Below are 22376 nucleotides of genomic sequence, written 5' to 3'. Positions count from 1 at the left end.
AACGCCGCGCACACACATACACACACACACACGAACACAGCTGCCCCGGCTGGAAGATTTTGAGTTTTATAGCAAACCGTATTGTATAGACCCGGGGCCCAGGGGCCCAGGGGCCCAGGGGCCCAGCCCGGCTGGGTCCTCCACCTGCCCCTCACCGGGCTGCCTCCTCCCCTCCCCCAAGCAGCTCCATCTCGAGCCTTTCTCGATCCCCAGGCCTCCCGCCCCTCCGGCCTTTGGTCCGCCCAGTCCCTCCCCCCACCCGTGCACCTCCCAGTCAGTTACCTGAGGTATGTGGATAGATTCCCCCGCCCCTACTCGGTACGACCTGGCTCCCCAGGGGAGCCTGGGCTGAGGGGTGGGACCCGGCCCGATCCCTCCCCCTGGCTCCAGAAGCCCCGCCCCCACGCTGGAGGAAGGGGCAGGCGGGAAGGGCCAAGAGTCTGTTACTAAGTTCCCATGGCAACTAAGAGGGGCCATTTCCAGCCTTAGCACTGGCATCGGGAGGTGTCCATTGGCTGCTATTTCCATGGCAACCGGGAGTGGCAGTTCCCTGGGCAAATAGGTACAAGGTTCCATGACGATGAAAGAGTTGGAAGAGCCACACTGGAGAAGTTCCATCGTCCCCATCCTTGGGCTGGCACCGCCCCCCCTCGTGTCAAGAGGGGTGGAGCTGCTCAATACAGTAAAGCGAGAGCGCGCCTGGGGTGGTGCAGTCCGGACTGGTGGCCCAGCGACCGGTCTCGGTTCAAGCTGGGCCTGTCCCCTCACACTCCAGCTCCCCCAGGTCCGAGGTTGCCCCGGTTCAAGTAACACTTCAGTACAGATGAATGTTCAAGTATTGTGCAGGGAGGCAGGCAGGGGCTGCAGTCGCCCCTCGCCACTCCCTTGGGCCGTCCTGAACAGAGTAGGCCCCCGGCCCCCACTCCCACAATAGCTGCCATTGTCAGTGACGTTCAAGGAGTCAGGGTTGGGAGAAAGGGACTGAAATCTGGGGAGGGGAAAGGCGAGGGGTGATCCCCCTGAGGGGGGTACGACTGCCCCCACACCTGCTCTTGTCTCCCCAACCCCTCTCAAAGTCCTGGCTTCCCCTGGCTCCCCGGGGTTCCCTTACCTCTGACACCCGGATCCTCAACTGCCCCTCTGGTTTTTCCCTTTTTGGCCCCCCACCCCCCCAACTCCAAGTATCTGGTCTTTGTTCCCTGAACCCTTGATGGTCTGCTTTCTGCCCCCTCCCCCCAGCCCCTTCCTCCACCTCCCCCAGCCCCCTGGCTCCCAGCATCCTGTGCACAGGTACCCTTCCCCCATGTCCCCCCCTCCAACTTGCACCTTAGCCCCCCTCCCACCATCCCTTTGGCTCAGCACCCCCCCCAGTACCTCTGACCCACTCCCCCCAGGGGATGGACAATGAAGTAGGTGGAAGGTGGAGGGGACGGGAAGGAGAGACCCCCAGAGATATCAGTGCAGGGGGAAGGGAGAGGGAGGCTGGCTCTAGTCCCTGGGAAGGAATCCCAAGTCATAAAACTCAGGAATTCCCAGTCATGAGGTGGGTAACCTGGCCTCCTGGCAGGGGATGAAATGAAAGCCAAAGGTCCAGGCTCCTGATGAGTCCTGGGGGAGCATGGGGGGCACCCAACTAGCTGTCCTTGAGAAGTAGCTTTTCCTCGGGGCAGCGGAAGGGGCCTGGGGGCCCGGCGGCTGCCAGCCGGGCACAAGCTTCAGGTGAGAGCTGGCGGCAGGAGCGCAGGTCTAGGCGGCGTAGGCGTGGGCAGCGGCGGAAGAGCGGGAGGCAGTGGTCCGTGAGGCGGTGGCAACCTGGGCATGGAGGGGCAGTGAGCAGCTGAGACCAGGCAGGTGGGCAGGGGTGTAGGCATTGGCCCCGGGGGCCAACAAGCTAGCAGGACACACAGAGGGCCGCGCTTACCAGCGAGATTGAGGTGCACGAGGGTCTCGCGGAGCGGGGAAGTGGGGGCTGTGAGGAGGTGGACGCTGGGGTCCCCGACGTGGGCGCAGTGGCTCAGGTCCAGGGCACTCAGCTGGGGGGCGTGGCGCAGCAGGAGTCGCAGGGAGGCGTCAGTCAGCTCCAGGCCCGCCAGGCGCAGCTCCGCTACCCCCTGCAGCCGACCACGGCTCTCCGTTTGGCCTGGGTGCACAGAGGAGGGGGTCACACTCCTGGCCATTTGTGTCCCTGCGCCCAAGCACCCCGACTGGCACTGACTCCTCGTGCATGTCCTTCATTCTCTTCTACCTGCTCCCGCGGGAAGGGGGCCTCACCAGCTGTACTCTGCCTGGCTTTTTCTCCTCCCAGACACCCACAGACCTGTTCCCTGTCCTCATCTGTCCGCTGCTTAGAGCGCTGCCTCAGGGAGGCGTTCCCTGATCCCTCCGTTGGAAACATTTCACACACTCCTACCACCCCCTTCCCTACAGTATTTTTCTCCCTTCTCTCACTGACAAGTTTTTATTGGTTTTTCTCTTACTCATCTTTCCTTCCCCCCAGAATGTCAGTTTCATGAAGGCAGTCATTTTTGTCCATATAGTTCACTGTCTGTCTTGTTCATTGCTATATTCCCAGCAACTGCTCAATAAACTTCCCTTCATTCATCCAACTTCCCTGAAGGACTACCATGCCAGGCTCTTCCCTTTCTCCCCATGATTAATAAAGTCACCATGTGGACCCCTTTCTCTCCATCGCCCCCAGTCACCAGTCTAGGTCAACACCACCGTCCCAGCTTCCTCACTCACTCCAGTTTCTCCAGGAATCTAAAACAAACTGTAAATGGGACAATATCCTTCCTCTGCTAAAAACTCTGAGAGTCGATTCCAACTCATAGCGACCCTCGCTGGGTTTCCAAGGCTGGAGATCTTTACGGAAGTAGATTGCCTCATTTTCCTCCCTCAGAGCAGTTGGCGGGTTTGAACCAGTGACCTCCTGGTTAGCATCCAGATGCCTTACCCACTATGAGAAACCCTCTGAGGCTGCCTCAAATCAGACCACAATCTCCTTGGTAGAATAATCCAGTTCCTACTGCGTCTGGCCTGTCTCAGCTCATAACTCTTCTCCCTCAACCCAAACACATGAGCCAAACTCTACAACGGCTCCTGCCCTGACAGGCTCTGCCTGTGCTCAGCATTCTGCGCAGCCAGAGGCCCCCTCCGCCCCGAGCACCAGGCAAGAGGAGTCACATCCTTCCTCTCCGCCCCCAAAGCACACGGTCTGCATTTCTGTTACTGATCCATCACATTCATGTATTTTTAGAAAGTCGTGTTTTGTTTTTTTTTTTTCCTCCCCATGAAGTGCCCACGGAGCACTAGTTGTCATTAACTGAACACTGACTGTGGGCCAGGCGGCAGCATCACCCGGACGGCTGGTTAAAATGGGTTGCTGTCCCACCCCCAGAGCTGAGACTCGGCTTCGAATCCCCTGCTAAGCACTTGCTTTTGCACACGATACACTGAATCAGAATCCACATCGTCACAGACTCTCGTTAAAGGCCTGGTTTAAGCTGGTCTAGGGTGGGGCCCCGGAGCTGACTTTTCCAACAAGTTCTCCAGTGGTGCTGATGCTGCAGGTCCGGACACCACAGCCTAACAGCCACACAGCCTTAGGAGACAAGCTGTCTGGTCACCATTCCCATTTACGGGTGAGAAAACCACGGCTCCCATCATTAGCCAACCTGTCCAAGAGCATGTGACTATGAAGTAACAGAGCCAGGTGACGCTTACGTCCAGGCTCTCATCACAATGCCATCTGCCTCCTGGGCGCCACCATCAGATGTCACAAACTCCTGAATCCAGCCTACAAGTGTTTTATGGAATCTGCATCATGCCAAAATTTCTCTTAAATTAATGACATTTTAAGAAGGCGTTTTTCACTGAATCGTACAGATAAAAATGCTTGAACTGAGCAATGTTTTGTTATATATATTTACCATAATTTTAAAAAGGACATTTTGAAAAAAAAAATTCAGAAAATGAGCTTTTTTTCCTTAAAAAAAAAATCCTATAGTCTGGCACCAGTGGCTACCAATGACTGCCTGGAGCTGGGTTGTTAGAGCCACTCCCTACTGTCCCCACCAGCACGTCACTTCTGTTACCTGCCAGGCCACCTCTATGTGCACTGGACTTTGCAAGCCCTGAATTCCACCTACCCTGCCCGGTCTTTAAGGGCTCTGGTGGCACAGTGCCTAAGGTATTTGACTGCTAACCAGAAGGCTGGCAGTTCAAACCCACCAGCCACTCTGCAGAAGGAAGATGGGGCAATCTACTTCCGTAAAGATTTACCACCTTGGAAACCCAGTGACAGTCACTGTGATTCAGAATCGACTCGATGGCAGTGAGTTTTTTTTTTTTTTTTTTGGTTTGTGTTTACAAAACTGAAACCCTGGGAAGGAGTACTGCTAGGCACCCTCAACCTCAGCCACTGGAGAGGCACAGAAAGAGGTCACTCTGGACTGTGCAGGCAGATGTGGGCGGGCATCAGTGAGGACTGCAATCAAGTGGCAGCAACCGGCCTTCTAAGGATTTGAAGACGCAGATGAGTCCGGGAGGAGTACCGCAGGCAGAGAGCAGGCAGGGGAGAAATGGAGATTACCCTAGGGAACAAGGAGAACTTTCCGCTTTGCTCCTGGGATGCGGCATGAAGCCAGGTAGCAGCGACAGGAAGGCGGGTGTGGGGTCCCAATATGCACAGCAAGCCTGGGGGGCCCACCAGGTTCATCTTTGCCGGCTCCCGGCCCAGGCCTGATAAAGGGGCTGGAACTGAAATGAATCCAAGCAAGAGGAGACAGAGTCTGTCGGCGAGTCAGCCAGCCTGCCCGCCTTTTCTCACCGGATGAAATGCACCAGCCCTGCTGCTGCCCAGCCCACCTCGCCTCACCCCTGCCCACATCTTCCTGGCTCAAGCCAATCACAGTTAAGACCAGGCAATGCGCCAGTATGTGCCTGGCTCTGCCTGTGTGACTTGCAGCAGTTACTCAATCCCTCTGGGAAGCCTGGGAAAATTCTACTTGCTTCTCCACTCTTCTCCAGAGCTTCTGGGAAGGGGTTGGGGGTGGGGAGAAGAGAACATGGCTGGGAAGGAACTTGAAGAAGGAAGATCCTTTTGGTCCCTTCTTTCAGGGCTCGACAAATCGCCTTTAGCAAAACCGATCCCTCCCCCCCCGCCCCCACTGGTGGTTTGCTCATTCAGCTGATTCACTCAACACACACACACGTGCTGAGCAGACCACCCAGCAAGGTGCTAGGGACACAGCGTGAACTGTCTCAGACAGGCTTGCCATCAAGCAGCTCACCAAGCCAGTGGGATTGTGGAAGCTGCTATACTGGAGACTGTTCTAGTGTGTCTACTGTCACCACAATAAATAAATTACAAAAAGAACCCAGTGGGAGGAGATAGATAGTAACCCAATCATTTCACAACTACACAGTGACAAGCTGGGTGGGGTACACAGGTCCACTGAGAGGGACTCCGATCTCCATGGAGGACAGAGGAGGGACCCCAGAAGGAAATGGCACTTAAACTGAGGCCTGGAAGACATTAGGTGCTAACCAGGTAAAGGTAGATAGAACATTCCAAGCAATGAGGACTGAGCAAAGGGCCTGGGGCTGCAGGGAGCTTGGCAAGGAGGTGGAAATGCAGGCTCAGCTTGAGAGACGGTGGCTGGAAAGGTCAGTGGGAGCCAGACAGACCACTTCGTGCTGCAGTAGCCTTGGTAAAGTACTGATCTACATCCAGAGCACTGGGCAGCAAGGGGAGTTCCCAGGACAGCAGTAACCCATTCAGATCTGCCCTTTCTGGATGACTGCCCTGGCTCCAAGGTGGAGAACAGACTGGTGGGGCTGGACAGGACACTGTGAGCATCTCATCTCCTGCGAGAACCACCAGCCCTTGGTTCCCACCCCCTCCCCAGGCCTATATATTAGCCTTCCGTATGAGTCCTAAAAGGAGCTCTGGTGGCATAGTGGGTAAGGCACTTGGCTGTTAACCAGGTCGGTGTTTCAAACCCATCAGCTGCTCTGTAGGAGGAAGATGAGGCAATGTACTTCCGTAAAGATTTACAGCCTTGGAAACCCAATGGGGGTTGCTATGAGTCAGAATAGGAGCTCTGGTAGCATAGTGCCTAAGGCACTGGACTGCTAACCAGAAGGCTGGCGGTTCAAACCCACCAGCCACTCTTCGGAAGGAAGATGGGGCAATCTATTTCCGTAGGGATACCGCCTCGGAAACCCAAGGAGGGGTCGCTATGAGTCGGGTGCGACTCGACGGCGCATAACAACAACAACATGAGTCAGAATGGACTCGAAGGCAGTGGGTTTCTTTTCTTCCTTTTTTAAATGATCTCCGAGCCTCTGCCCCCCTGACCAGCCTCAGCTCCCAGCATGCCCCTCAGCTAGTACAGGCCTCATGCCTCACCCAACTGCTCATTACGCCTCACACTCCCTAGACTCTAGCACGGACGGTTCTCTGCCTGGAAAACTATTGTCTTTTTCGAGGCTCACCTCAAACATCAAACAGCACCTCCCCAAAGAGGGGTTCTTTCACCCCCTTCCACACCAGTCTACGCCACACACTTTGAGCTGCTTCTTAGAGACACCCGTTCTTACTACATCATGCCACATCCTTCTATTTCTGGGGATCTCTCTTCTATGTGACTGGGGTTCTACCAGGTCGGGGACTGGGGCTGATTCAGCTTGGGGTCGCCAGGACCCTGCACAGAGCTGCCAGGCCTGGAGTGTGAGTTCAACAATACAGGCTCGCTTTACCTGACAGGCACCTGAACGTCATCTGTGGGGAAGAGGAGGCCGCTCTGACTTAGGAGAAGATACTACTGTTGCCAGGCCACTAGCCACGTTCAACGGCTCCCTGTTTCGCTGTATTCTCTCAGAAAAAGTCTTAACCTTTTACTTAGGGCAAGGGGTCGTGGGCCAAATCCATTGTCTCAGTCCTATTTTTATTGGGGCCACACATGAATTCTAAAAGAATTAAAATCTGTTCTCGTCACTCAGAAACCAGACCAAGTCATAGGAAAATGCAGACTTCTCGCTCCTCTGGGTAACCTGAGCTGACCGGCCACACTGAGCCTGCGTTTCTCCTGGCAACCACCACCGTTCCCTCGGGAAGCAACTCTCCAGCTGTGCCAGCACACCTGGCCAGTGCCACTTACACTCGACCCGGCCCTGGCTTCTCCCAGATTCTTCTCTCATCCTCTTTCGTACTTCATTATGTATTTCTCCTCCCCACTGGAGGGTAAGGGCTGTGTGTCTTCATCCTGTTCCCTCAGCTCCTATCACAGGCCCAGCACACAGTGAGTGAATGAATGAACAAGAACTAAGTCAACTAAAAACCGCTGCCATCCAGTCAACTCTGCCTCCTAGTGACCCTACAGGACTCTATAGGGTTTCCAAGATTGTAAATCTTTAAGGAAGCAGACTGCCACATGTTTCTGCCATGGACCCGCTGCGTCAGTTCAAACTGCCAACGTTTCTATTAGTATCCGCACACTTAACTACTGCACCGCAAAACAAAACAAAAAAAAACCTCACTGCCACCAAGTCTAGTCCAATTCACGGTGACCCCTACTCGGTTGCTAAGGCTGTAACTCTCTATGGAAGCAGACTGCCTCATCTTTCCCCCACGGAGCGGCTGGAGGGTTATTGCACCGCCAGGCCCTCCCATTCATATTTATGTGTCCTTTATTCAAATACTTAACACTCTGTCAATCAAGAGAGACCTAACCAGGCCTCTACTCACAGCTCGCCCGGCCCACCGTGCAGATGAACAAGCTGAGGCCGCACCTGGTTTGGTGTCGGGCGGAGGCAGCAGCAGCTCGCGGAGCTGGGAGTCTTTAACGTCCTCGATCCAGCGGAGGTCCAAGAGCCTCAGGGCCGGCAGTGGGGCTGAGCCCAGGGCTGAGACGGAGAGCCAGGAGCAGCCAGAAAGCACCAGCTCCTGCAGGCCTGGGGGAACCAGGAAGCCGGTGCTGGGAAGGTTCCGTCCCGGGTCCACGCGCTTCCCCACCCGCGTCCCACCTGGCACCCCGTCCTACCTTGCAGTCGATTCAGAAGCCACATTAGCTGCTTCTTGGAGACACCCGTCCAGCTGAGGTCCAGGGCCCGGGGTTGGCGCCGAACCACACCGCTGAGCATGGGCGGAGTCAGTGACTTCCGCCGGCTCAGGTCCATTCGAGGCCACAGACGCTTGTCATAGCACCTGATGGCCACAAGGTGGAGACGGAGACCTCAGTCCTCAGCTCTCAGGGAGCCTACAATCCTCCCCACGGGACAGTTCCGCGCGGCTCTGTACTCGGCCCACAAAGACAGTGGCTCATGCCACCGGGCCAAGAGCCCTGGGTTTCGGGCCCAGCTCCATCACCATCTGGATTCGAGACCCTGGGCAAGTGTATTGCCTTCCCTGAGCCTCAGAGTCCTCGTAACGATCCAGCCCCTGCCGACCCCGCTGCGCCGCGGCAGGATCAAATGAGGTAATTATAGTTTGTGGGCCTTATAGGTTATAAAACATTCTGCCAAGTACACGAACACCCTACACACCGTATTTGATGTAACACCAAAGAGATCCGTCAGCAGCCTGATCCCCCACTTCGTCTCATTTCTCCTTCGCTCACGGCTATTTCTCATCTCTTCTAATCTCTGCCCTTGATGCACAATTGCCCAGCTTGCTAGCCAGCTGCCCAAGGCCTGACTTACAGCCCTAACATTTTCTCTCTTCAACCAGAAAGCAAACGCCACAAGGGGAAATTTGTCTGTTTCCACTTCTGCACTCCCAGTACCTAACACAAAGCCCAGTGCATAGGTATCCGCTGCATGAATGACTGAATGGCACCAACCCAATGTCGACAACTTAAATTTCTTCTAAGCACCCCTTGACCAACCTCATTTATAGCTTTTCATTCATTCACTCACTCAGTGTTCATGGAAGGTGCTGGGTATTCAAGCTACAGAGACAAAAGAAGGCTGAACAAAGTTAAACAGGTTTCCTGAGCCTAGCACTGCCCAGAGCCTCGACTATTCCAACAAGCACAAGGAACTAGAGAACGGTTTCCCAAACTTTTTTCTGCAGGGAACCCTCTCCCACCCCTCCCAAAGTAAATTTATTAACACTCTGTGCTGTACCAAAATTCCTCAAGAACCCACTTGCCAAAGTCTCTTCACAGAACAGTAGTTCAAGGCAAATCAGGAAACTCCCGCTGAAGCATGACTGTTAGGCACCAGGGGTGGCCTTACTTCCTGCCCCGTCCCGCTCTTCCAGAATTCTGAAGAGCTTTCTGGACAAAGATGACTTCCCCACCCATTCCTAAAGCCATCTTCTACCCACTGATCTGCATAACCTGCACTTATCTTCAAATTGATTGCCTCTGCACTTAAAACAGCCATTGTTTCACCAAAGCTTAAGTTAACCTTAAAAATAAATACAATAGGCAGTCAGTGTTTGCACAGGGAGATAGCTGGAGGGGAGGGGGCAGGGGTGCCTGGGAGGGAAAGGACACAGGGAAGAACTAACTTGCAGGAACAGGAAGTGGGAAGAGAGCTGTTAAACTGTGGGGAACTGTACTCAATGCCAGGAGACAAAATGTGTGTGAACTGCTGTACGGAAGACAATGTGCTCTGTAAACTTTCACCCCAAATCACAATGGAACTTTTGAAAATAAGAAAATCAATTAATCAATATAATATTTTGTTGTTGTTGTTGTTAATGTGCTGTTGAGTCAGACCCGACTCATAGCGACCCCTCCTTGGGTTTCTGAGGCGGTATCACTACGGAAGTAGATTGCCCCGTCTTCCTTCCGAGGAGGGGCTGGTGGGTTTGAACAGACAGCCTCCTGGTTAGCAGTCAAGTGCCTTAGGCACTACGCTACCAGAGCTCCCATACAATATTTATGGGGATGGAAAACTTGGCAACAGATATGGGTCATGGTCGCACAATATGATTAATATAGTGGCTATCACTGAATCATACAGGTCCAAAATAGAAGAGGCAAATGTTATATATTATTTTTTTTTACCAAAGTACAAAATAAACAAACACAATAAAACCAGACAAGGGTTATTAAACTCTAACCAGTCACCGCTGTAGCTTTAGGCTAGTGCCTAGAGACTATTTTTGTTAATCAGGGAGATAAACAAGGATTGTACCTGGTGCCACCGAGTCAATTCTGACTCACAGCGACACAGTACAACTGCGCCCTGGGGTTTTCCTGGCTGTAATCTTTACAGGAGAAGAAAAATTGCCAGGAGTTTTCTCCCAGAGCCGCTGCTGGATTCAAACCCCTAACCTTTGGGTTGGCAACTGAGTGCTTTATCCTTGTGCCACCAGGGTTCCTCCAACAAGTATTACCCACTGCTATCAAGTCCATTCTGAACCAGAGACCCACATAGGGTCTGGAAGGCTGTGTATCTCTATAGAAGTAGACTGCCTCATCCTCCTCCCCCAGAGCAGCTGGTGGGTTTGAACTGCTGACCTTGTGGTTAGCAGCCAAATGCCTTATGCACTACGTCCCCAGAGCTCCTTTAAACAAGTGTTAGAGAGGTGTTAAAGACCTAATAGTTCCCAATAGAGAATTCCTTTCCCAGATTAACAGAGATGAAGCCATGCTTTTGTATGATTTAAAATCACCAGGCATAATACAGAGCCCCAGTGTGACATTTTAGGGGCTGGAGGCAGGGAACCAAGGTTCAACCTCAACAACGCTAACCCTCCAGCCTCCCTCTCACCCTGTCGCCTGCTGCCATCCCCCCTCTTCTGGCATTCCAGCCTCTCCTGGTTTCTTCCACTCAACCAACAAATGTGAATCTCTCCAATTCTAAAAAAGAAAGGGGAACAAACCCACTTTCAAGCCAGCTTCTGCCCCTTGGCCTTGCCCCTTTCTCTCTTCTGTAAATTCTGTACCATCCAAAACCTTTCCCTGTCCACTCTGACCCAGCCTCGCATCCCAGCTCAATTGTTACCACCTCTTTGAGATCTTCTGGATCCTCAATGAATAGAAGGGAATCCCTCCCTCTGAAGGCATCCACAGGCCCCAACTTGTTTCTCCACAAGAGCCAGGCCCAATCACCTGGCTTCCTGCAGACACACAATGCTATCTAGTGCCAACATGCTTTGGCACACAGCTGTATCTCTGCCAGAAACGCCAACCAATCCAGATTCTTCAAGGCTCAGCTCCAATGCCTCCTCTTACAGGAAGTCTCCCTTGACCCTTTCTTGGCTGAAGCTACTCAGTCCCTCTGCCCGTGAATAACTAGGGCTGGGATTAAACCTCAGCATGGCAGGCAACAGTCATTAAAGGCCCTAATGATACTAAGTACCTGGTCCGTGGGCACGGAGCTGGCAGAGATAACAGGCATGGGGCTCTTGCCACGCAATCAGGGGGACATAGAGTGTCTGCAGTAACTAGAAAGATAAAACCCACTGCCATCAAGTCGCTTGCAACTCATAGCAACTCTTTTGGACAAAACAGAACTGTCCTGTAGGGTTGCCAAGGCTGCAGGTCTTTGTGGAAGCAGACTGCCTCATCTTTCTTCCACGGAGCGGCTGGTGGGTTTGAACCACTGACTTTCTGGTTAGCAGCCAAATGCCTTAACCACTGTGCCCCCATTGCTCCTTATCTCCTTGGGTGATCATGGTCATGGGAAGAGTCAATAGGAGGACTAGCAGAGACCAGGGTGGGAGATAGGACGAGGAGCCTCCTGGGGGGACAATGCCTTAGCGGAGACTCTGAGGAAAGCATCAGTTATTTGGGCAAGAAGAGGAGAGGAACAAGAGGGTATGTGTTCCAGGCAGGGTACTGGTGTCCCGGCCTAGAGGAGAGAGAGAAAATGGCGCGCTCTTGGAACTCAAGCACAAGGAGCAAAGGGCTATTCACTGTAACAGTGAGAACGGTGACAATGACTACAGCACTAGTATGTGTTGAGTGTTTGCAATGTGCCAGGTGGTATTCTATGCATTAACCTCGTGACCACCCGAGGAGCTAAACATCATTATTTTCAATCCTTTTCATAGTTAAGGAAAGTGAGGCCCAGAGAGGTTAAAAAACTTATTTGAGGTCCCACAACTATAAAGCAGTATAAAAGCTGGGGCTTCAACCAAGCCAGCTGAGAGCCAAGATCTGAGTAAGAGGTAGGAGGAGTGAGGCTAGGGTGGGGGTACCACGTCAAGGAGGGTTGGAATGCGAGGCCACGGCCTGGCCTGGCCCAGCACCCAGATAGCTAGGGTGTGAGTGTGGGAATTTGAATTCCAGCTCTGCCACCTCTGTGCTGTGAGGTGACCTCAGGCAAGTCACTTACCCTCTCTGGGCCTCCATTACCCAAAGCAAAGGACAGCACCTACATCAAAGAGTTGCTGTGCAGGTGAAGAGACAGTGCAGGAAAAGGGCCTGACATGGTCACTAGGGCACTCTGTGTCCAAATGTCCAACAGGCAAGAGAGAGCAGGAGCAGGTTCTGTCTTAGCTGGAAAAGGGCACTGTGCCAAGGCAAGAAGAACTCTTAAAAGGCCAAGGCATGCTATCATTCTGGGAAGGTGGGCCTTGGTGTTCAACGGCACAGCCCCTGGTTCCCTTTCCCCTCTTCCTTAATCCTAGCTACCTACCTGATCAAGCCATCACCTTATAAAGCCCACTTCGAAAATCCTAGTCTTCCCTCTTACAGAGGCCCACTGGGGATGGGAGATGGACCAGTCCTAACTGCTGCCCACGAGGCCCACAGTTTCCTAGGTTCTGATCACAGACGGTTCTTCCCTCCTGAAAGCTCTCTGGGCTTCCTGGTACCACCACTGTCCTCCACGTGTCCATCTCCAGGCCTTTACTCACAACCCCACCCGGCCCTGAGCCCATGTTCCAGTCCCTTCCTTTCCACCCTCAGCTCTCACACCCTCGGAAGCCCCAACCCTGCAACTCAACAAGCTCCACCCCTCCCCCCACCCTGTGTGCCCTCCCTCCCAGCTCCCTCTCAGGAGATCATTCTGCCTCCCAGTTCCAAGAGAAGATGAAAGCCACCAGACAGGAAAGCCTGCAACTTCCTGCTCTCCTACCTACAAACTTTTCTCTAGCTCCACCCTCCACTATCTCTTTCCCACACTCCATTGCAATTTCCTCACCTTCATTCCTTCCTTAAACATTTTCTCAGTACCCACCATATGCCAGGAAGAAGCTCTGGTGGCATAGCAGCTAAGCCATTTGGCTGTTAACCAGAAGGTCAGCGGTTCAAACCTACCCGCTGCTCCACAGAAGGAAGAAGGGGCAACCTACTTCCATAAAGATTTACAGTCTCAGAAGCCCAACGGGGGTCACTGTGCGTCGGAATCAATTCGATGGCCGTTCAGTTCATGTGCCAGGCACTGTCCTAAGATGTAGCAGCCAAGAAACACAGTCCCTGCCGTAGAGTTCACATTCCAAGCTAATTCCTTCCTCAAGCCATTGCAGTATGGCTTTGGCCATCCCCATAAAATACCAACGACCTCCTTGCAGCAAAATCTGCCTGCCACTTCTGGTCCTTGACCTCTCTTGCTCGCTCGCCAACATTTCACACTGTTCATTGACTCTCCTCCATCGGTCTCGTCTGTCAGACGCCCCTCGACCCTGGAGCTCCTCCAATTCTCTGGCTGCTTTCTTTCACTGACACGATGTCCCACCCTCTGCCCTCTTTCTTGAAGCTGCTGTCTGTACGTGGAGAGTTCCTACCTGTGCATCTCGAGCACGAGACCTGCAGATCCCGCGCTCTCCTGCCAGCTCCACCTAACTGGCCCACTGGCCCGTCTGGTCTAAACATGTCTAAATCTGGGCTCCTCATGATCCCCCAGAACCTGCTGCTGCTATGATATCCCCGAGCTTGGGGAATGGTGCGACTGTCCACTTGGCCTCCTGGGCCAGAAACTCAGTGCAAGAGGATGCTGCTGCCCCCACAGCACCAATGATCACATCCCAGCCACTGTACTCCTCAGAAAGTTCTCAACCCAAGTCCCTCCTCCCCATCCCCACTCTCCCTGCTCCCCTGCCCAGGCCTGACAAAGCTCCTGACTGGTCTCACCGTGTCCCCAGAGCCTCCTGCTCTCCTCTACCTGGTCCTTTCGTGAACACTCACCATTTCTACTGAGTGGTTAGTGCCCCTCAGACACCATGCTAAAGGCTTTGCAGGAATCATTTCATCTTACCCTCACAAGGTGAGTAGTAACATGAAGGTCCCAACTACAGATCAGAGAACTAAGGCCTTGAAAGGGATAGCTGTCCACCCACACAACCAGCAACTCCAGGAATTGTGACTACGGAAAGCCTACTGCTGTACTCCAGGACCCAAGATCGAAACCACAGTGGAGTACAGTCTCTCTGCTACTTCCACTTCTGTTCACCAGTCTCTCCTTGGGGCAGAAAGGAAGCTGTCTTCAGTTCTACATCCCACATGCCCAACCTGCTGCTGGCCTTGCTGAAGGGGCCTTGGGAGACATTTCCTTAACTAACAAAAGAGGCCACCTTTGTATTCCCAGCAACTTCTGTAACAACTTGCTTCTATGTTGCAGGTTGACTGGTAACTCTTCAAGGGCACAGCTTGTGTTAAGGGACTTAACAGTCTGTGCTTTCATCAAGTACTTGTAACAGAATGGGCAACAATGTTGCAGTGAAGGCACCTAGCCGTTCCCAGGTCCCAAGTGTGTTCTCAGTTGTTCTTTGTATGTATTGTTAACCGGGCCGATGTAACCTAGCTTATCAGTGGAAGAGTAGGATCTGACTCCAACAACTTGCCTCCGTAGCCTGTGGTCCCAACCTCGCAGCACTCCAGGCTCCGTATGAGGCCGGAAGGCAGGGATTACTGCTCCAGACCTCATTCCAAAGGAAAAGAAGCAGAATTCAAGTTCAGCCACTAACCTGCTCGGTGACACTTCAGGTGTCCTTCATCCCCTCACAGGGTCACTACCATGAGGAACCAATCAGGCACCATCTGGGAGGTGCCCAGGAACATGCCTGGTCTATAGTCAGTGCCCGAGAAAGGGCTGGAATTTACTCATTTCATAAGACACTTCCTGAGTACCTACAGTGTCACCTGCCCATGCTGGAAACATTCAGATAAAACAGACAGTCCCCCTCCAATGGAGGGGGCCATGAAAATGGATAATGGAATGAAGGCTTGTCAACACACAGAAGGCATGCACGTGCTTCCTGAGGGTAACAGAGGCCGTGGCAGGGTGATGGGGACGGGTGAATTCTGCCCGGGGTGGGATCAGAAGACAAGGGGCTTGGGAGTGTGACGGACATTTCTGAACAAACAGGTTCAGGAGGCAGTGGTGGCAGGAGGGGAGGATGGGCAGAGGGTGCTGGTGATGGCTTCCTTCCAGGGAAGAAAGCAGCTCTCAGGTGAGTTAGGAGACCCAACACGGCCCCTCACAAAAGGCTTCCTCGTGTGTGAATGGGAGCAGGAGAAGCCCGTCCTCAGAAGAGAGAATGGGAAAAGTCAACGAGATGACGCACAGATGACACTTAGCACGATGTGTGGCACCTACTACCGGAGCTCTGGTGGTCCAGTGGTTAAGGCATGTGGCTGCTAACCAAAAGGCTGGCAGTTGGCACCCACCGGGTGCTCCACAGAAGACAGATGGGGGCAGTCTGCTGCCATAAAGATTTACAGCGTTGGAAACTCTATGGGGCTACAAAGGTTGCATGAGTCAAAATCAACTCGATGGCAGTGAGTTTGGCACATCCCCAGTAAGTGACACCCATTATTAAGGAAAGAATCTGGAGCCAGACACCTGGGTTCTAATTCCCACTTCTACCACTTCCTCTCCACGTGACCTTGGGCCTCAGTTTTCTTATCTGAGACAGTACTGACCTCACAAAGTTGTTGTCAGGGTTAAATGAGCCAAAAATTGGAAAGCACCTGCATGTAACAGACGAAGAAGTATCACACTGCAACATGACATACACAGGAAAGGAGCCCTGTGGCGCAGTGGTCAAATGCTTGGTGGCTAACGGAAAGGTCAGAGGTTTGAATTCACCACCCGACCCAAGAGAAAAATGAGGCAGTCTGCTTCCACGAAGATTACAGCCTCAGAAACCCTATGGGGCTGTTCTACGGGGCTACTGAGTCATGATAACTTGACGATAATGGACTTTGTTTGGTTTGTAGATATATGTATGTTCTTACGTTGACAGTAACGATTACGCGCACACGCACACGGCAAAACCTGTGAGCTGGAACTCCATGGGACTGCCTATTTTTTCTGGGTCTCGTAAATTTCTCACCTTTGATGGAGTACGGTCATATGACGTTTCTGTCACTTGTTTTCGGTAGAAAATATTGGTGTTTTCCTTCTCTGACAGGTTTCTGCCTTGCACAGGTTCCAGCTTTTGCTGGATTTACCATGTGTATCCCTTGTTATTGTCAACATAAGAACACCAAGGCCCAGGAGACAGGATCAGAGACCTGCTGCAGGTCGCACAGCAAGGAAGGAGAGTGTTGGCACCTGCACCCCGGCCCGTCTGGGCCACTCACCAGCGGCTCCAGGTCCGGCAGACGCGCATGCAGACGCACAGCTCCCGAGGCCCGAGGTGCTGGAAGACGCGGAGCCAGGCAGCCCGGGGCAGGGGGTGGTCGGATCCAGCAGCCAAAGGCAGCGTGTCAGGCTCAGGGCTTCGAGGTGGTGGCCGGACCACATGCCGCTCCAGCTGTGGGGGCCGGGGCGGTGGTGCAGGGCCCAGGGGCCAGCTGAGCAGGGGCCCCCCGCTGCCAGGGCGCACAGCCCGCCGCCCCCCACGGTTCTCCTTCTCTCCTGAGCTGCCCCGGGCCGGCCGGCGCCCGTTGCGGGCCTCGCCAGGAGCCTCCTCCTCGCTCAGGGACGTGCCTGATGAGTCCGAGTCCGAGTCCGAGTCCGAGGAGGACGAGGACGTGTCGGGCACCCGCTCCAGCAGCTGGCACATCCGTTTGAAGCGCTCCAGCTTCTCTCTCTGTGGTGACGGAGACGGCACCGCTGGGCCCTCCGTAGGGGCCAAAGGTGGCTTTGGTTTCTGCAGAGCGACAGGGTGAGGCTGTTCTAGGGCCTGGCAAAACCTTCCCACCCCCCTGCCCCTACGGAGTCCACCAGGGAATGACTAGCTCAAGGGACAGTCCCCAGTTCCAGCCTAGTTCTGCTCCTGACAGCTGTGAGACCTTAACCAAGTCACTGCCCTTCCTTTGGTCCTGTTCACTTATCTGTTGCATGAGGGCACTGATCAGAAAATTAAAAGCCCTATGGGTTTCAATGGCTTACACATGTCCAGAGACAGTGAAGAATGGAGATGTTAAAGATCTAGCGTTGAGCACTGGCTGGGTCATCAACCCCATGTGACCTCGAGAAGCCACTGCTTCACATTTTCACGTTAAATGGCTGGATAATCCCAAGCCTAGAGCCGACAAGGTGAAAGTAACCGATCACCTGGCCCTACGCTCGCTAGCTCATCAACCTCAGCCTCTCTGTGCAGAACTTCCATTTACAAAAGTTGTCCCTTTCTATCGTCTCCTGAGATTTACACGGTTCTGTGGGACAGGAGCAGGTAACGTCATCCCCATCTATGGCTGAAGAAACTAAGGCTCCAAGCAGCTGACAAGTTGCCAAGACCACCAGGGACTGGGTAACTGGGCAGGGATTTAAACTCAGTTCTCCCCACCTAAGACTTAGAAAGATGGGGCAAATGGGCTAGATGATACCTCAAGGGCTCCTGGGAAGTCAGGGGCTCTTCCAGCCTGGCCCCAACCTATTCTACCCCGTCTATCCCTTCCCGGGGGTCCAAACACCCTTTGGGGCAGAGTGAGAGAGGCTAGGGCAGGAAGAGAGAGGTAAGCAGGAAGGGACAGATCTCTATCTCCAGGGTGGAGGGTGGGGCACGGAAAGGGTGGGGGGCAGTCCCAGGCACACCTCCCAGTTCTCGGGAGGGAGCCCAGGGTGGCAAGACGAAAAAGCCTGGCTCGGATTCAGAACCCTGGGGGGCAGAAGGCCAGGGCCGCCTGGGTCCGATCCTCGGAGGAGGCAGGCATCCCCACCCACCTTCTTCAGGTGCCTCTCTCGGCCTCCTTTCACCTAAGGGGCAAGAAGGAGATGTGGGGGAAGGGAGACCCCATTAGCCCCTCATTGCCCAGAAAACCGAAGTCCATGTCTTTCTCTTAGACTACAAATCCCAGAAGCGCCCATCCCAGAGAGAACTGTGAGCATGCTCACCTTGCAACCAGTGTCTTGGCTCACTGAGCATGCTCCTATCACCTCTTTCTTCCCCCTCAGGCCCTTTCCAGCCCCTCCCTCCTCCTCTGAAGCAGTTAATTTGAGCATGCTCTCTCTCGCTCTCTCTCTCTGGCGCTCTCTCTCTCTCTCTCTCTCTCTGGCGCTCTCTCTCTCTCTCTCTCTGTCCTCCCTTAAGCACCCAGGGCTCCCAGAGCTTCAGGCCTGCTGCCAGTTCCCCTCCACCTGTACTTCTCCTCTTCACTGAGCATGCTCCCTCCCTCCCCACCAGGAACTCCTGAACTACATCTCCCAACAACCCCTGGGGAACCCACTGAAGACTGTCTCCCAGACCCATCCCTTCCCCCAATCTGGGCCAGGACTACAGTTCCCAGAATCTCTTGGGCCTGACCTAGTGAGCATGTTCCCCAGCTCACCTTTTTCCTTGGGGTGGGGGGCTCATTCCCTGCCTCCCTCTCCTTTCGTTTGGGGGGCCCAGGCACATCCTCTGGGGGGGGACCAGCAGGAAGGGGGCCCTTGCGCCTGGGTGGGGGCGGGGGAAGCGGCGGCTCCTCCGTCAGCTTCCATGCACTCCCCAGGCCAGCACCTTCCTCGCCGCTGTCAGCCCGCCGGCGGCCCGGGCCCTCTCCTGAATCCTGGGAAGATGGAGAAGGGGGGTGAGGGCCCGCACAGCTCCTAGACCCACCGCCTTCCCAGAGGCCAGCACCTAGCCCAGCCCCTGCACCTACCTTGCTGGTCCGGCCTTCCTGCGTGCAACGAGGGCACTCCCAGCAGTTGGGGATCTCTGCGTTGATGACACCCTCAGCCTTCCCCATCTGTAGGCAAGAGTGCAGGGAGGAGATTGGGGGCGCTAGGAGTGCCCACTTCCTTGCTCTCTGCCAGTGTGCCCCACGCAGATGCCAGGGACCCCAGGGCTGTCACCTTCAGGCAGCCAGGGTGGACGATCTCGTTGCAGATTGTACACTCCATGAGGCTCAAACCAAATTTCTCCTCTTCTCCCTCCACCGTGTCCTCCTTCCCAGCCTCCCCACACAAGAGGCACACAGCTGTGTGTGGGAGCACGGGCTGTTGGGGGAGAGGGGGCATCAGGGTCCCTGAAAGCAACAGGGAGAGACCCTTCCTTCTGGAGACTCTGGCCAGCTGCTGGAGGAGAAGGAAGACTCGGGAAGCTATTTGGAACCTGTGGACCAAGCTGGCTCAAATCCTAAACATATTCGTTTTTTGGTTGTGTGACCTCGAACAACGCATTTAACCACCTTAAGCCTCTGTTTCTGTGCCTGTAAAATGGGGTTAAGGATTCTTCCTTCTTAGGGCTGTTGCTAGAGAGACGATGTTTACAAGGGACTCAGGAGTTGTCACTGATTCCTGTGGCCGTGTGACCCTGAGACTATACCTGACTTTGAGGACACAGACTACAGCCCAACATAACAGTAGTACTGAGGACATGGCAGCAGCTTGCGGGTGACCCTGAGGTTGCTCAGTGGGCAGGAAGGAGCCCAAGGGTCGTTTCAGCCCCTATGAAGAGCCCAAGTTCTGGCGAGATCCTCAAGAACACTAAAGGTAGCTGGTTAGTTCTGGGAAAAGTGGAAGGAGCCTTCAGACAATGTGGCTGAGGAGGACAGCGGTGATGTGGAATCGTGAGGAGATGCTGAAGGCTGTGAGACAAGCTGAAGGAAGAAACAGGTAGAGGAAGAAGAAAGGGCAAGGTGAGGGAAAGCACGGGGGCAGAACAGAGCTGGGCAATGGGCAGAGAGACCACACAGGGAGGCATGGCTGCAGGAAAAGACGGCAGCGGGTATGGTATAGGGAAGGGGGTGCAGGATGTCCCTGGGTCCACATGACTGATGGGGAAAGGTCACTCCCGGAGCCCTGAGGAGGTCAAAGGAGGAGAAAGACAGGGTTTCTCACGACTATGTGCTAAGACTGTGTGCTAAACATTGTAGTAGCTACAATGATATCTGTGCTACTGTTTAATCTTTACAATTTAACAAAGGAAACATTTCACACAGAGGTACCTGAGGCTCAAAGCAGTTTGCCCCGAGGTCACATGAAGGAAGAGCACAGCCTCAAATCCAGGCTGGCCCTGAGCAGTGAGGGGAGGAGGCCGGGGAGGGTGCTGCGGCCTGTTCACAGCTGCCGGCTTTGGGAGGGGGGTCTTGTGCACCAACGCCACTGGGGAGGGATCCACAGGGGCTTAGCTTTCTAAGGGTTTGCGTCTCTGTTAAATGGGGAACAGCACGGAGATAGGAAGGGGTCAGATAGCTCCACGCATCCTAGTGCTGCCCCCGGCTTTGGGCTGAGAACAAAGATAGGCCTGGTAGATTTTTAAACAAATCAGTGAATGAATGAAGGAAATGACTAAGTGAACAAACTTCAACTCCCCTCTGGGAAGCAGACACAAGGCACCCCGCAAAGGGGCTCAGGCCACCTGGGGAAGGGTGCCCCGAGTCCCAATGGGGGCAGAACTCACGGCAGTGCACTGCCGGAGCAGGCACGACTGCTTCATGCGCCCGGGCCCCCCGAACTTCTTCATGTCTCGGCAGAAGTGGCAGTCCCCACACTCAGATCGCACACAGGCTCGGCAGCGGCGGCAGCGGGTTCGGCGTCGGCGCGCTCCGGCCCCCGGCCCCCGGCTGCTCGACGACATTGGGGGCGTCAGCAACGCCGAGGGCTGTGGGTGGATGGTGGCAGGGTCAGGCAGGCCCACTGGGGCCCCTGACAGGGAGACTCTTGGCAGCTCCCCCAAAGTCCTAGGCAGCCAGAGCTGGCCCTTCTACCCAGGGGGACAAGGAACAAGGAGGTCCCCAGTCAGGCTGAGGGGCTGGAGGGCGTGGGGAAGGATCACTCCCTTTACTCAAGGCCTCTCTCCCCACAGCAGCTCAGGGGTTTCCCAGAGAACTGGCTTCCCGACCTCACTCTCTCTAACATCTTCTCAGAGTGCTCTTCCCTAGCCCAGGGCGGAAGAAGGGGCTCTGGGGCTCTCCTCTGACATCTCCACACCAAAGCTCCTTGGGAAGGCCAAGGGCTCCTTGTTTGAGAAGTTGCTTCAGAGAGATCCCAGTTCTTCTCGCCTGTTACCCCAATGCAGTGCACCCCAGGCTCTCCCCAGCCTTAGAGTCCTCAGATTTACCTCCAAGATACCCAGAGATTCTTGGGTGGAAGGTCCACGCTCCTGCTCTCTCTCCTTCTTCCTCCCTCTCTGCCTTCGGTCCCTCTCACAAGGAGGACTCACCTTACCCCCAGCGCAGACCCCACCCAATTTCTCTCCCTTCCAAACCTAGATATCATCACCATATCCAATGGGATCCTTGCCCTCCCCCATCCCTAAAAAGCCACTCTCCGCCCTCCAACTTCCCAGAGCTCTCTGAAACCCCACTGAGACGTTCCTTCAGAGTCTCTCCTCGGATCTCACCCCCTTGGCTCCTCACAGAGGTCCCTCGGCTCCAAGTCACTCTCCCCTTGGATTCCTCAAGTCAACCTGGGCAATCTCCCAGATTCCCGGGGCTTCTAGAATCCAGCCTGACATCTCCACCATGCTCGGGATGGGCTCAATCCTCTCCATCCCTAATTGTCTAGAAATCCCTTGGGCTCCCCTTCCCATGGAACCCTAGATCCTCCAAGATGCCACCCGGACTCGGCAGGCCTGGAGGGTCTCTTCCTGGCCGCAGTCTTACCCCAGCTTCCCTCTTTCCAGGGACCTCCAGACCCATCCGAGAGGGGAAGGGGCCCTTCAGCGCTCCAGGGAGGGGCCTGGAGGGCAGCGACTGCAGGCGAGGGTGGGGGGTCCGCCAGGGGAAGCGGGGTCTAGCAAGGCAAGGCCAGCTCCCCAGGGTTGCAAGGTAACATAGGAAAGAGGGCTGTGGAGCAGGCGTTCGGAGCTCAGAGAAGGTGAGGCTGGGGGCGGGGAAGGCAGAGTGGCCGGTGGAGGATGAATGGGAGTGGGAGCTGCCCCGGGCTGGGGGTGAGGAGGAGCCGCGTGAACCCACCTCACACGTGTCCCGGGAGCCATCTCTCCCTTCTCGGCAGCTCCCGGCGGGTCGGCGGCCATCGGCGGCGGGGGGGCCGGGCGGCGCGGGGCGTGGAGCGCTCAGAACGCCGGGGTCCACGGCCCCCCGAGGGCGCTCGGCCCCTCCCTCCGGCAGAGGCCGGGACGGCGGCGGCGAGTGGAG

At 54.8% G+C, this 22376-nt stretch overlaps 1 protein-coding gene across 1 annotated transcript in view; it reads right to left on the bottom strand.

The window, feature by feature from the left end:
* Positions 1-1633: 1633 nt before the first annotated feature.
* Positions 1634-22376, bottom strand: part of FBXL19 (F-box and leucine rich repeat protein 19) — a 21925-nt gene continuing 1182 nt past the window's right edge. Inside the window, exons 2-11 of the mRNA XM_007950256.2 lie at positions 20678-20878; positions 19129-19272; positions 18936-19022; positions 18624-18842; positions 18019-18051; positions 16491-17002; positions 8046-8209; positions 7795-7956; positions 1922-2140; positions 1634-1812 (exon numbers count right to left, since the gene is read on the bottom strand). Coding sequence (XP_007948447.2) covers positions 1634-1812; positions 1922-2140; positions 7795-7956; positions 8046-8209; positions 16491-17002; positions 18019-18051; positions 18624-18842; positions 18936-19022; positions 19129-19272; positions 20678-20878 — 1920 coding nt within the window. The remainder of the gene's footprint in view (positions 1813-1921; positions 2141-7794; positions 7957-8045; positions 8210-16490; positions 17003-18018; positions 18052-18623; positions 18843-18935; positions 19023-19128; positions 19273-20677; positions 20879-22376) is intronic.

The sequence above is a fragment of the Orycteropus afer genome, unplaced genomic scaffold, assembly GCF_000298275.1.
Source record: "Orycteropus afer afer isolate SDZICR_OR568_19922 unplaced genomic scaffold, OryAfe1.0 scaffold00266, whole genome shotgun sequence".
Taxonomy (NCBI): domain Eukaryota; kingdom Metazoa; phylum Chordata; class Mammalia; order Tubulidentata; family Orycteropodidae; genus Orycteropus; species Orycteropus afer.
This window is presented reverse-complemented; position numbering and strand designations above follow the sequence as displayed.